The following is a 12724-nucleotide window of genomic DNA, read 5'->3' as shown; positions in this document are numbered from 1 at the left end:
CCCTTTCAGACAATCCGAATTTTCACGCACGTCCCAATTCGTTTTTTTCCCGTGACAACAATTTTTCTCCTGAGCCTCCCCCTACCCTAAGCTAGTTCCTGACGACCGTATTCCAATTTTACACTACATCTTTACATATTACGTATAGTCAATGTCATTACTCTCGTTGCCGATGTGTTGGCAATTATATACATGTATATATATAATATCCATAATCACAACATATTTCCTGCTCAAAGAAGAACTGTTTCAGCTTATTCCATTTCGATATAAACAGAGTCCAGGGATAAAATACCCATGTACTACTCCTTATATTACTGGCTAGGTAATGTCAACCGTAAAATAATCCAAGCACCAGCGTCCCTAAAATCCGTGAAACAGTGTCGATATTACAGTATTTTGCTGACACTTATTACTTTCTGTAACTGGTCTATATTTGTGATATCATGGTAAATATGCTTGGAATTTATGGCCTAACAAACCAGACATTACGTAGATTTGAATATTGAAGAAAATCAAAAACAAAAACAAGGCCATGGCCATGGCCGGTCAGGTACTGATATTAGTACTTTAGACATCAGTGGGGGTCACACTTGGTCATTGAAACTATATTGACCGACCAAAATTCTAAACATCACGGATAAATAATTTCATATCGAAATGTATGTACGGAGATTCAGGTTTTTAGACCACGTGGCTTTGACATGACATCATCAGCTAAATTTGCAATACGAAAGTAACGTAAAACATGGATGTATCTAGTAGGGAGCAAAGTCCGCATGTCTGTATGGATGTTTGAAGATTTACTATCGGTATATGGGAGGCATAGAGGGAAATATTTGAATAGCGTTATTTAACGTTACATAATTCATAACTGACTACTAAACTACCGTCAAGAGGATTGTTTTTGCTTCCATTTATCTGTATTAATTTTTTTTAAAGGCAGTGATGGTGACTGCCAATGCCGGTAGTGAAAATATGGCCCGCACATTCTGAAGATTTTTGTATCATACAAGTTCAATGTTGTAGCTGAGAATGTGATTTATATTTATAACTCAGTAGAATGGGTACCGGTACTGATGCGAGGGATGTGAACCAACCTTTGTCTTGCGTGCTTTTTAATATCACCGTGTGTGTGTGTGTGTGTGTGTGTGTGTGTGTGTGTGTGTGTGTTGTTTGTTTGTTTGTTTGTTTGTAATGTAGATTCGTCGTTTATATACTGCTACTAGATCAGACCGTGGGTTATACTTCCATGATCAGAACATGACCAGACACAACTCTCCACGGCACCATTTTGGTTTTGCAACTTTGATTACTTTGTTTTGAATAGCTTTTGTCAAGTTCTTGACTTTCCTGATATGACAATAAAGCAAGGGCGGTGAAATATTATTATAGTAGTCCTTCAAAAAACAAGACAATTTTGAAACTTTTAGTGGAAAATGTTAGTGAAGACACAGTTTACCCGCATAAATTAACTAACAAAAGACAAAAGAAATGTACACATGGTTCATTTTCTAGGTGTCGACCTCATGAATATGCACCAAGATTTAGAACCGAGTCAGCTTTAAATGCGTTCACACCTCCAAATCTGGTCTGGACAATATTGTCTGGGCTTAGTCACCCTTTTATGCGGACTACAGAGCGGCCCTGGTGCGGACTATTTCTGCCACCTATTAATGCCTGAAAGTCAAGTGGCATATGCTGAGGTTGTGTACAACCAGCAACCCATAACATTTTAGCAATCTACAGTTCTACCTCAGTATGGCTATTAGCCATGCTAGGTAGTTACTATAATGATTAATATAATGGTTGTCTTGGTAAAAGTTGTCGACCCCCCCCAAAAAAAAAAAAGAAAAAAAGAAAAAAAAAGATCAACAAAACATTCTATGATATTGAAAGCGCTCCTGGCATGTAATTCCATAGAACAGTTTCCTGTAGGGAATTGCAGCGATTTCATTCAAACTCAAAGACAGAGATGTTGCTAACCAACGTGAACAGCCATAAAAAATTGTATGTGAATGAGTATGACTCTGAGATCCCGCTAACGGTTTCATTGTTGTCGGTCTAACCAGAGACACTGGAGAACTTCACTGTCTATGATCTAATCGTATTGCTCAGTGTGAAAACCGTGCAAAGCGTTACTATTTTGGCGTTGTATTTTCGCACATTTTTGGTTCACAAGGGTCCAATAATTTAAGCTTGAGTTAGGAAATAGGCCTATTAAAAAAATTGTGTTGTTCCGATTAGGCAAAATAAATAAATAGGTGGGGTAGGTAGATTTATTTTTATACATGTGCGAGTGTCTAATTCTGGTTTTCCATTTTTTCCAAATGATCTCTGTGTTATTGGCTTCTTTCCATTAGATGTACAACCATTACAGATTGGAGGAACAGTTTTATATTGTCTTTTTAAGTTGATGTCAGTTTCTGCATCCACTATGTCTCGTGAGACTTCACAATTGTTGCGATTTTGTTAGTTTTTCAAGAACACGTAAAAAAAGTTAAGGGTCGGCAGTGAAAAACTAGGTGGGTCGGGTAACAGAAACCAAACAGTTATTTTTTTAGGCCTAAGGCATAACGTAGCATATAAATCTACCCAACCTGCGCGAGCAAGATCTGCATCGGTCAATGTAATATTTACATGGTCTATTACAATTTGGTAAAGTGTACCATTGTATATGCTTGTGCGAGACGTAAAAAACATCATGCCGTCTAATTGTACGAAACGATTTAGTCACTATGGTTTTGAAGTCAGTGAGATAATGTTTGTGAAGTACCCGGTATCGTGATGTTATCGCTTGTATAGAAAAACCATCACTGAGGCAAAATCTCACTTTTATCATCATTCATTTTTTAAAGTCTTCAATCATGCCAATTAAAAATATGGATACTGCAGTCATTTATGTGACTTTTTTTCCAAAAATGTTTATCGTGCATCTCGATTATATTTTTTTTCGTCTTCGTAACATCTTTTTTTTTTAATTGTGCCAAAAGTAGTAGCTACCACATATAGAACAGTGGAAAAATACAGAATGAGACTCAGAAATGTAAAATCATTTACTTCAATGTCCAAAATGCGGACATCCGAAAATGATGCATGCACGTTGTGATGGACTCGTGATTAGCTCTAGTCCAGATGCCAATTGGTATCTAACTAAACCATAGACAATAGAGAGGGTCCTCTCTATTTTCTATGACTAAACCAAGTTTAGTGAGTGGAGGTGTAAATGGTAACGATACTGTTTAGGAACACGGTGATAGGAACTAGACGAGATTAGCACTGACAACACACGCTCCGCGAACTCCAGCAAAGAGGCCTGGTGGGGTATATAGAGACTTGTCAGAGTTGTCGGAGCTACTGTTCATGTACATATAAGTTCCACGTATTCTCAATTTATTTCGTGCTGGATAGAAAACAGTCAGTATAGTCCTTGTGTTCTCCAGTGTATAGCCGATGGATTGGATAGTGAGAGTCATGACATGTGTGATACATTGTAGTTTATACACCAGAACTGAATTTTAGACTGATCCCGTCGGCATCTTCAGAGAAAGCATCAAGCGGGTACCACAATAAACTGAAAACGTAACGACTATAAGCATAACTATAAGTTTTAATTTACATGGAACTACGGTCATATTTGATAAGCTTATCCCCACTTCCACATATGGTCTCATACCCCTTGGTCAGCGAAAAGCCAATCATGTTCATGTCCGGACATACGAGTTATAAATGGGGCGGTCATATGGGTTAAGTTAGGGTGGAACATAATATATGGAAAAAGTTTGATTGATACTGGCTGTGATGGGTAGTAGAGCATTTTTTAATTGTCAAAAACAGGGTTGGGGGCCGAATGATATGATTCAAAACGTCATGACTTTCTGGTATATCTTTGTTGTCATGGTGTGTTTCCAGTTGAGGATGGCTGTCTTTGACTGGCTACAACAGTAAGTGACTGATTTTGAAAGCAAAGAAAGTGGAAGAACATTGGTGTTAGTTAAAAAACTATTGTTATTAAAGTTATACAAGTAAACGCAGCAAAACAATTGAGAGTCGGTACGGAAAGGAACAGATGACCACAGGAAGGTGTTCAGCTGTTCTTCATTGTTCTTTGCAATTTGACGACCGGGCGATCACATACTAGTAGTTGTCAGTGTTTTCGCTAAAGCAAAATACACGGAGATGGTTCAAAATCACTTGACTATCATTTCACTCTTATTTAAATCTACAAATATCTCATTAATATTTTCTCCCAGCTTACTTCAAACTATATGACATTTTCCATGAAAAAAAAGGTGCGTATCTGGAGCAAAGAAGTGTTTCAGATATCAGAGTGTTCACGTTTGCGTGACCAAGACATAGACATAGACTGGCAAGCGACGCCATGAATTGTGATCGAATCCCAGGGTCGGATCGGTTGTAGATCAGTGTTCATGATAATTCATTTGCGTGTTCAATTACTAAGTCATCGATGTAGGGTTATAAATTCAGTGACTACACCATCAACAAAGTTACTTCTTACTATAAATCATGTTGAAAAAGACCCTAGGAAAATGTCTAAGCAACAATGACGGGTGTTACTTTTTTGCAGTGTTTATCCAAATAGTAATCGTCGAATAACGTGACCCTGGCTGAAAACTGCGACAGTGAGTGTACCATAAATTCCCAAAACAGACTGACCAGAACAGACATATTGACACAAAAAAAGTGTGCAAGTTTACATCTTGTGACAGGTTTGGTTGGGGTCACCTCCATCGGCTAATGGTCGAAATCGTCATTGTAAAATATTTTTAATTACCCTCAACTACAAATCAGCGTATCGTTGACGATCATTTCAATCGTAAGTGTTTAGAACTGATTCAGAAGTAAAACGTAGAATTATTAATGACAATGGTATGCAAAGTTTTGTTGTTTAACAATCATCAGCGATTTGGCATGTTTGCACAAACCACAGATACTTGTTAGTGCATACACTTTTGATACTTCTATTCTATAAGGTAAAGGCTAAATTTAAAAAGACATGATCCCAGTATTAACTTTTTTGTTGCGGCTATATTTCCTAAGTGAGGTGTGCCAAAGAAAGTTTTCCCATGATACTTTGCGCCAGTGCGACTTTTTGACATTGTACGTTCGATGTTCCCAATGAGTAAATGGAATTTTATCGAGAAGTCTATTCATATTTGTTTATGACAGCAAGATATTTTCAATTTTCTGTTTTTGGTCATTTTTGGGGTCAAAAACTGTCATTTGTTTTGTAAATAAAAGAATTCAAAGTAAAAATGAATGACAGCCGCAAAACTAATCGATTGAATGGGCTGACATTTGGTGTGCAGGTATGTTAGAGTATCTGGATGAAGAATTCTTCAAGAAAATTTGAAGATGACATTGTTATGCAAATACGTCTAAAACGTGCTGTGTAGTATCATATTATAGCCATGTTATTTTACAATACTCGTGAGAAAGTAGAATTTATTGGTGAAGTAAAGTTGCTCATACACCTAAGAAAATTTGACTACACTTGAATACATAATGAGCAAATGAAATGATCACAACAATCACATATCTTTGTAATGTTATGACTATACAAGATCTAATACAGGGACGAATGGGGTACTTATCAAATAATGCCCTCCGGAACTCAGAAATAAATGTAGATGCGCTGTACCATGCAGTTACGATCAGCGGTTTTGAACTATGGAGGTAGGAAGGAAGGAGGTAGGAAGGATTATAGTCCTACCACCATTTCTGAACAAAATCGTTGGAATGGTATGCTTTTAATACAAAAGTTGCACAAACATATGTTCTTGCTTTCAAAAGTTTTAGAATTAACACCATGATTTCACCGTCGCCCATACTGAGGTTTTCCTGCATCTATTGCTATGGATTTTGTTGGTGGGACTTTGCTGTACTGTATGAACACTTGTTCAGACTCTGGCCACTAAAACACAATTGCAAAAAAAACCCGTAAAGACACGAAGTATCGTTTTGCACAACGTTCGGCTTGAAGCAGGTTTGAAGGGTAACCATGCACGACAGAGAAGATGGGTTTAGAGCCCCATTCACACCTAAAACAAAAAGCGATTCTAGTCTGTTCCCATTATAGTGGTCTGAGGTTCAGATCAAAGTGCCGCATTCATCCACAACATAAAAAATCATAGACCCTACACGACTGGCGTTTGTAAAAGTCAGTTTTAAACCATAATTACTACACCTCTTTATCTTCTCGGCAAGAACATGCAGTGCTGCAATCCAACGTGAGGACCTCTCACCAACTTTCAGATCACTTCACATTGGGAACGTTGGTGAGAGTTCTACTAATATAATTCAGACTGAGGCAAAAAATATAGCCTTTCTGAGTTGAAATCCGAGGTTTAAATCCTGATATCTGAAAATTCCCAATCAACCCAGATTACATTGAATAAAAAATAAGTCTAACAAACAATTTATGATGTTTCATCGATCAGTCCCGAAACTTGCTATTATCCATACACTGTATACAAAGCTAAATACACGGTGATTGGTGTATCGCACTCCTTGACTGAGTGGGTCGGGAAAAAAATAGGTAGACTCACTTGTCATAAATCGATTTATAAATCCACAAAGGCACTGTGACAACTAAAGCAGTCCCTTTACAGACCATTTTTCTTTAGAAATAAATAGGCTAAAACAATACTGAATGACAGGCAGTCCAAGGTATGCGAAACCATAAGCGAGCGCGTACTCACGATGCTAGATTAACACACTATTTTACCTGCGCATTGAAGACGCACAGTAAAAAGACCAGTTTTCAACATTAATGCAGGAAATACAAAGCTAACAATTCAAAATTGTATAAAATGTAAGAAAACAAAAAACAGGCGACAGTCAGAGCATGCATGAACTTCGATTTACAATACCATTATTAAGTTCTTGCATTTTGGGGCTAATGAAGTCATAGAGACTAGAGTGGGCGAGTTTCATCACAGTTAGTATAATCAATGGCACCGTGATAATTCTGTCTTTCACTTGAAACTGGACCAGAACAGTCTAGGTCGGACGAGTCGTCATCATCAATTCAAAGGCGACGTAACCAAATATACACCGTGAATTCATCTTAGATCGCACCGAGTTGAACAATCATGTCTGTCATTGTAGAATGTAGACCTTTACGCTGTTTGACCGACTATTGAAGTATAACCCACATAGGTGATATTTCATTGACCTACATGGAAATGCTTGTAAATACTTTTTGCAAGTAGTAGTAGCTCAGACCACTCTAGTATTTTAGTGGTCTGAGGTAGTAGTAAGAGTTTTTGCTAACGTTTACATGCTAGCGTAGTTGTACATGTACGTATACATGTCAGTTCGTATGTACATGTACATTAAATGTAGCTCTCATCATATCATACACTGTACATGTGTGTAACCCTTTTATTTTGCACCCTCCCCCTCCGCCTTCATGTGGTCAAACACAGACAACTAACTAACTAAATAGTGTTACTGTTAGTTTTCTGTGGGTCAAACAATTAGTGTACACGCCTTGAATCACATGCAGGCGAGATAGATTTGAATATTCATTTGTTTACTGCCCGGTTATGGGGGTGAACTCATGAATATATTCTGAACTAAATGCAAATGTATTCAAATCACTTCCGACTCGCAATCTGAACTATTTTTCAGATCGAGTATAATCCGATTAGACAGGCGCTAATGAGAAAGTACAGAAACGTCCACCTCATCAGCATAAAAGTACAGAATTGAACTCAATCTGAACTATAGTACGGAAAATGTCGTAAACTGTACTATTTTTTCTACTAGTGGGAGTTGCAATACATTTAAATGGTTTATTTCATTTAGACTAAATGTAGCAAAAAATGTGATCTTGCTATATTGCTATTAAAGTGTGGCATATGCAATTTCATGTTTGTTTCTGTGTGGTTGTATCAAACAGAAAAGCTGCATGGTATTGTGAAATACATTGTATCACAAGTCGTTGGCACCTGCGACAGATATGTCTACTGATAACCTCGACTCCGTATCCAGGTCGAGTGTACGTCATGACAAGAAATACTTACTCTAGAGAAAGTAAATATGATGTCAAAATCGCGGGTAGAGTAAATTTACTCGAGGACTGAACAGTGACGTGTTTTAGTGAGACACCCTTTTACCTGGAGTGAGTACAGGTGTATAACGCTCAGTCTCCGAACGGTTGATTTCATCCCACGTCCAAATCCGAATCTGTTACGATGTCTACACCTGCTCCAGGTGAAATACCGTCATTCTCAATCGCCGACTTCATCGTATTTGGTTGCACACTTACAATATCTATCAGTATCGGCGTCTACCATGCCGTCGCCGGGGGAAAGCAGCGTAGCTCCGGTGAATTTCTGCTTGCCAACCGTAACATGAACGCTATACCTGTGGCGATGTCTTTAACGGCAAGTTTTATGTCTGCCATCACTATACTTGGTACACCGGCTGATTTCTATGTCAACGGGTCAATGTTTGGCTATTTTGGGCTTGCCTACACTGAAGTTATGATATTAAGTGCCGAAGTATATATGCCAATCTTCTACAAATTGAAAGCTACAAGTGCATATGAGGTAAGTTCAAATAATTGAAGGCATAATGAATAGAACGTCATTTGCGAGCAGCTGAAGAAAATGCGTCTCAACTTTCAAAATATAAATAGAAGAAACTGCCTAGATTGGCACCAGTTCTTTGGGACATTTTTTTTATCTCATATATAATCTTCAAAATTAATGTCATTTCAAATTTTATGAAAGAAAATGTGGTCAACTTTAAAAATTTCCCCCAGTCACTAGTAGTCTCATTTAACCTTACTGTTCACCAGACTGTTTGCATCACCCACTCAGGTCGCGCGCACACACACACACACACACACACACACACACACACACACACACACACACACACACACACACACACACACAAATCAACACAATTAGGTTAATTTTGTTTTTCAAATAAACTTGAGAGTGAAAAAATCCCCCGAGTTTCAGAGAGAGTCTAGACACTGTCATGCGCAAACAAAAGACGGAACCAGATAGATCAAAAAGCAGAAATTTAAGTTCAGACAACACTCGTAAAACGTAATAACTAGAAACACCTTTCCTTGAAATATGGCGAATCGAGGTGTAGATTTGGTATAATTTGACGGTGGAAAACATAACGATTTCGTGTATATACTAAGAAGTCGTGATGAATATTCAAACAATATTTGTCATATGTTACCTTTGTGATTTAAATCTGGCATTTCGCCGGTTTACAAATATTGACATTTTCGCCCTAAATGTTCTTAAATCATTGCTTTGTGTGTGACTTTATCTTACTGCCTTGTTCTAAAGTTTCTTAAATCACAAATTTGTGTGGGTTTTTTTTTTCACTACTTTACTTACGCCAGTTGAAACTAAATCTAAGTGTAAATGACTGATTGTTTTTCGTTTGGCGGATTACGTTGAAGGGATTAAAGAGTTGATAACTTAATCATTTTAAATGCGTAGTGTTTTTGACAAATAGGTGAAAGTGTGGATTATGACGTCAACTGCATATTTACTGCACGGCTTAAAGTGTACTCTTAGAGTAAATCTGTATTATAATATAGTTCCAACACTTCGCGCGACTCAACACCGAGCACTAATTTTTAGAATTACGACATTCATGAGCAAACAGCCTTACCTGATCATCAGCTAGTAACAATGTCTTCGACTTGCATTTTTTTGTTTTCCGCGTTTCATGTGATATTTGTTCAAATGTTATGTCCAAACAGTTCAGTTATAGCTAAAATGATGTAGACTTGGTGTTTCATTCATGGGACACTATGTTTTTGACACAGAGCTAGACATATTTCAACTCTAGACTAACAATAACAGAGACACAGTAAACACAGCAGGATCCTTTGCCCAATCACATTGAACAGTGATAAGCATTGCTATTCTTTCACATTTAGTAAGAACGGGCTTCTAATGAAATCATTACACATGGCCTTGATGATTTTAATGGCTGCAATTGTTTATTTTCTAACTGACATTTCAACTTGACTACTTCTACATCCCCATGGCACCTATGTAATTGTTTCTTTTACATTAGAAGTTGTCTGAGGGCATATAATAAATGTCATGTCACATGTATTGAGTGAAACACCAAGCCTACACCATTTTAGCTGTAAGTTACACTGATCGGAGAATTACCTAATAGTACGCTGTGTGTATTTTGCTACAGCATTATGGCATGGGTTATGTCTCGATGAGCCATTGGACTTTCTAACGCAACGCCAACCTTTTAATAACAACGTACATAAGCATATAAAAGTAAAATCATTGCTCCAGGGAAGATTATCCGTTCAAACTTGTTTAATTTTTCAAGTGATAAAAAACATTTTTATATAAATGTAGCGTCACTCTTTATTTATCTGGTATTTTCTTCAAATTCATTTCTCCGATTGACACGCGTCGAACAATATAATGAGTCTCGCTAACAGTAACATATCAAACGGTACCGGCTTACCGCCATATACCGGTTCTTTTTTGGAGCATGTCCGCCGGACTGACATGTGGTGACCACTTGTAAACATGTACCGGCATATACAGTCAGGTGGTTTTTTGAATATTATTGTCTTTGGCGTATAATAGGCATGTGAAATCATATAGATAAAGATATTGATACTATAATTATAAATGAAGTGTATGCCAATGATATCATTCCTTATGACTAACACGGTAGAGCCAAACTCGGACAGAAAGACAAAATAAAAATCATACGACAGAGGTCACTTTGACCTGTCATGGCTGACACTAGTAAAGGCATATCAGACCACTGACCCTCTAAATCACGAGTTTTCATGTGACTCATACCGAAATACGTACATAAAATCCTTACAATCCAGTGCAAAATAGGCGTTTGTCAAATTATCTGACATATCGTTTTTTCTTCCGTAAGGAAGAGATGTATTTAGTGGGTGGAAGTCTGTGTGTGTGTGTGTGTGTGTGTGTGTGTGTGTGTGTGTGTGTGTGTGTGTGTCTGTCTGTCTGTCTGTCTGTCTGTCTGTCCGTCTGTCTGTGTGTCTGTCTGTCATCGTTTTCGCCATAACGGCTCGCTCAATTCAAACGAAATTTTGAAGACGTATTCCGTAGGGTAAAGGCAAGACTTGATTAGGTTTTGGTAAAAAAAAAACCGGGAATATTAATGAGCAATTTACGTAATAAATGGTTTTCGGTAATTAGGCTATATATGCACTCTTCAAATTCCTTATAACTTAGTACATACATTTGCGATACCAAGGCGCACCTGTCCTGAAAATATTACTAATGTAGCTTTTAGTTTTAATAAGTTATTGGTATATTTTCTGTAGGCCACAAAAAAGAAAAAAATAGTGTCTGGTCAGGAAATGTTGTCTCACATGGTGCGACTTTATCACCATTTTCTAAAAAACGACTGGTTGAATTCAAACGAAATTTATTGAATGTGTTCTGTAGGTTAGTGACAAGAACTGATTAGGTTTCGGTAAACATCCCATGATTATTAACGAGCAATTTATATAATTAAATGTTTTCGGTAATTAGGTTATATCTCAAGAATGCACGTTTCAAATTCAATATGATTTGATACACACATTTGCGATAGCTAAGCGCACTTGTCCTGAAAATATTCTTGATGTAGCTTTTAGTTTTAATAAGTTATTGGCATATTTTTTGTAGGCCACTAAAAAGGAAAAATATTCTCGTCAGGAAATGTTGTCTAAAGTGGTGCGACGATGCGATTATTTTTTTTTACATTCTCAACAAATGTCAATCAATTAATCTACTTATCATTGCAGTTACCGTTCTTTTTATTTAGTACTTTACAGCAAGTGTGTATGTTAGGCATGTCATGGGCTAGTTCATGATTAGTTTTGCGTTTTCCCTTTCATCTGCAGACTGAATTGGTTTACGGAACTGAAGAAAAAAATAACGCGGGAAGGGGTACTTAAGTAATGGGCGCTGACCAGAAACAATTTTTTTTTGGCCTTTAAAACTCTTTCTACGATGAGTGCTATGCTACAACGTTTTATAAAGCTTCACATTACATGTTGTGGTTGGCTAGGAGACCACTAATAGCAATGGGCAAATAGCAATCAATGAGAAAAAATAACTTATTGCATATGTTCTGTTGTATTCCAACAATAAATTGTCTGTAGGAACCGTACAATCTCAAAACTTTGCCCTTACGGAAGGCATTCAGTTTAAATCTGTTAGTTTGCTGTAACTTCTTGGTAAATTTCAAAGGAATGTTGGATTAGATAGTAATTATTTAGATTTGTTCACGAATGTCTGGCTGAAAGTATAACTAATACTTTATTTTACACGCTGACGTGTGATCATGAAGTTAGTGTTGAGGTCTGAATTCAGAAACACAAGTACTTGTTTCGTTTTGCTCCTCACCACACCTGTCATGTCGTTTGTCAATGAATCAAATCTGTGCAAACATTAGTCAGTATAAACAAATATTGAATTAAAAAAAATATATTGAGTGTAATATAGTAGCATGAATGTCACAGGTCACATTGGAATCTATATAGTAATCTAGGGAACGGTAACATGAAATTAAAGCGGACAACAATGTCACCCTGACCCACTATCATTGCATGAATCTAACATATTTTAGTTAAGGAAGTACGTTGGAGGAGCGTTAGTTCCGAGTTGTATTACCTACTAATACCTCTTCTCCCTTTGCGGTGATGACGATGATA

The 12724-nt window shown here is 37.2% G+C and overlaps 1 protein-coding gene across 1 annotated transcript; it reads left to right on the top strand.

Moving 5' to 3' along the window:
- Window positions 1-8222: 8222 nt before the first annotated feature.
- On the top strand, window positions 8223-11965 carry LOC144444321 (sodium-coupled monocarboxylate transporter 1-like). The gene is made up of 2 exons (XM_078133735.1): window positions 8223-8579; window positions 11912-11965. Exons 1-2 carry the CDS (start codon window positions 8223-8225, stop codon window positions 11963-11965), a joined length of 411 nt encoding a protein of 136 aa, XP_077989861.1.
- Window positions 11966-12724: the final 759 nt, after the last annotated feature.

The sequence above is a fragment of the Glandiceps talaboti genome, chromosome 13 (genome assembly GCF_964340395.1).
Source record: "Glandiceps talaboti chromosome 13, keGlaTala1.1, whole genome shotgun sequence".
Lineage (NCBI taxonomy): Eukaryota > Metazoa > Hemichordata > Enteropneusta > Spengelidae > Glandiceps > Glandiceps talaboti.
Note: the sequence above shows the minus strand (reverse complement) of the source record. Positions and strands in the feature narration are given on the sequence as shown.

Coding starts and splice junctions, on each gene's coding strand:
- LOC144444321 (XM_078133735.1), top strand. CDS start 8,223: ATGTCTACACCTGCTCCAGGTGAAATACCGTCATTCTCAATCGCCGAC. Junction 8,580..11,911: donor AAGCTACAAGTGCATATGAG/GTAAGTTCAAAT, acceptor TTTCATCTGCAG/ACTGAATTGGTTTACGGAAC.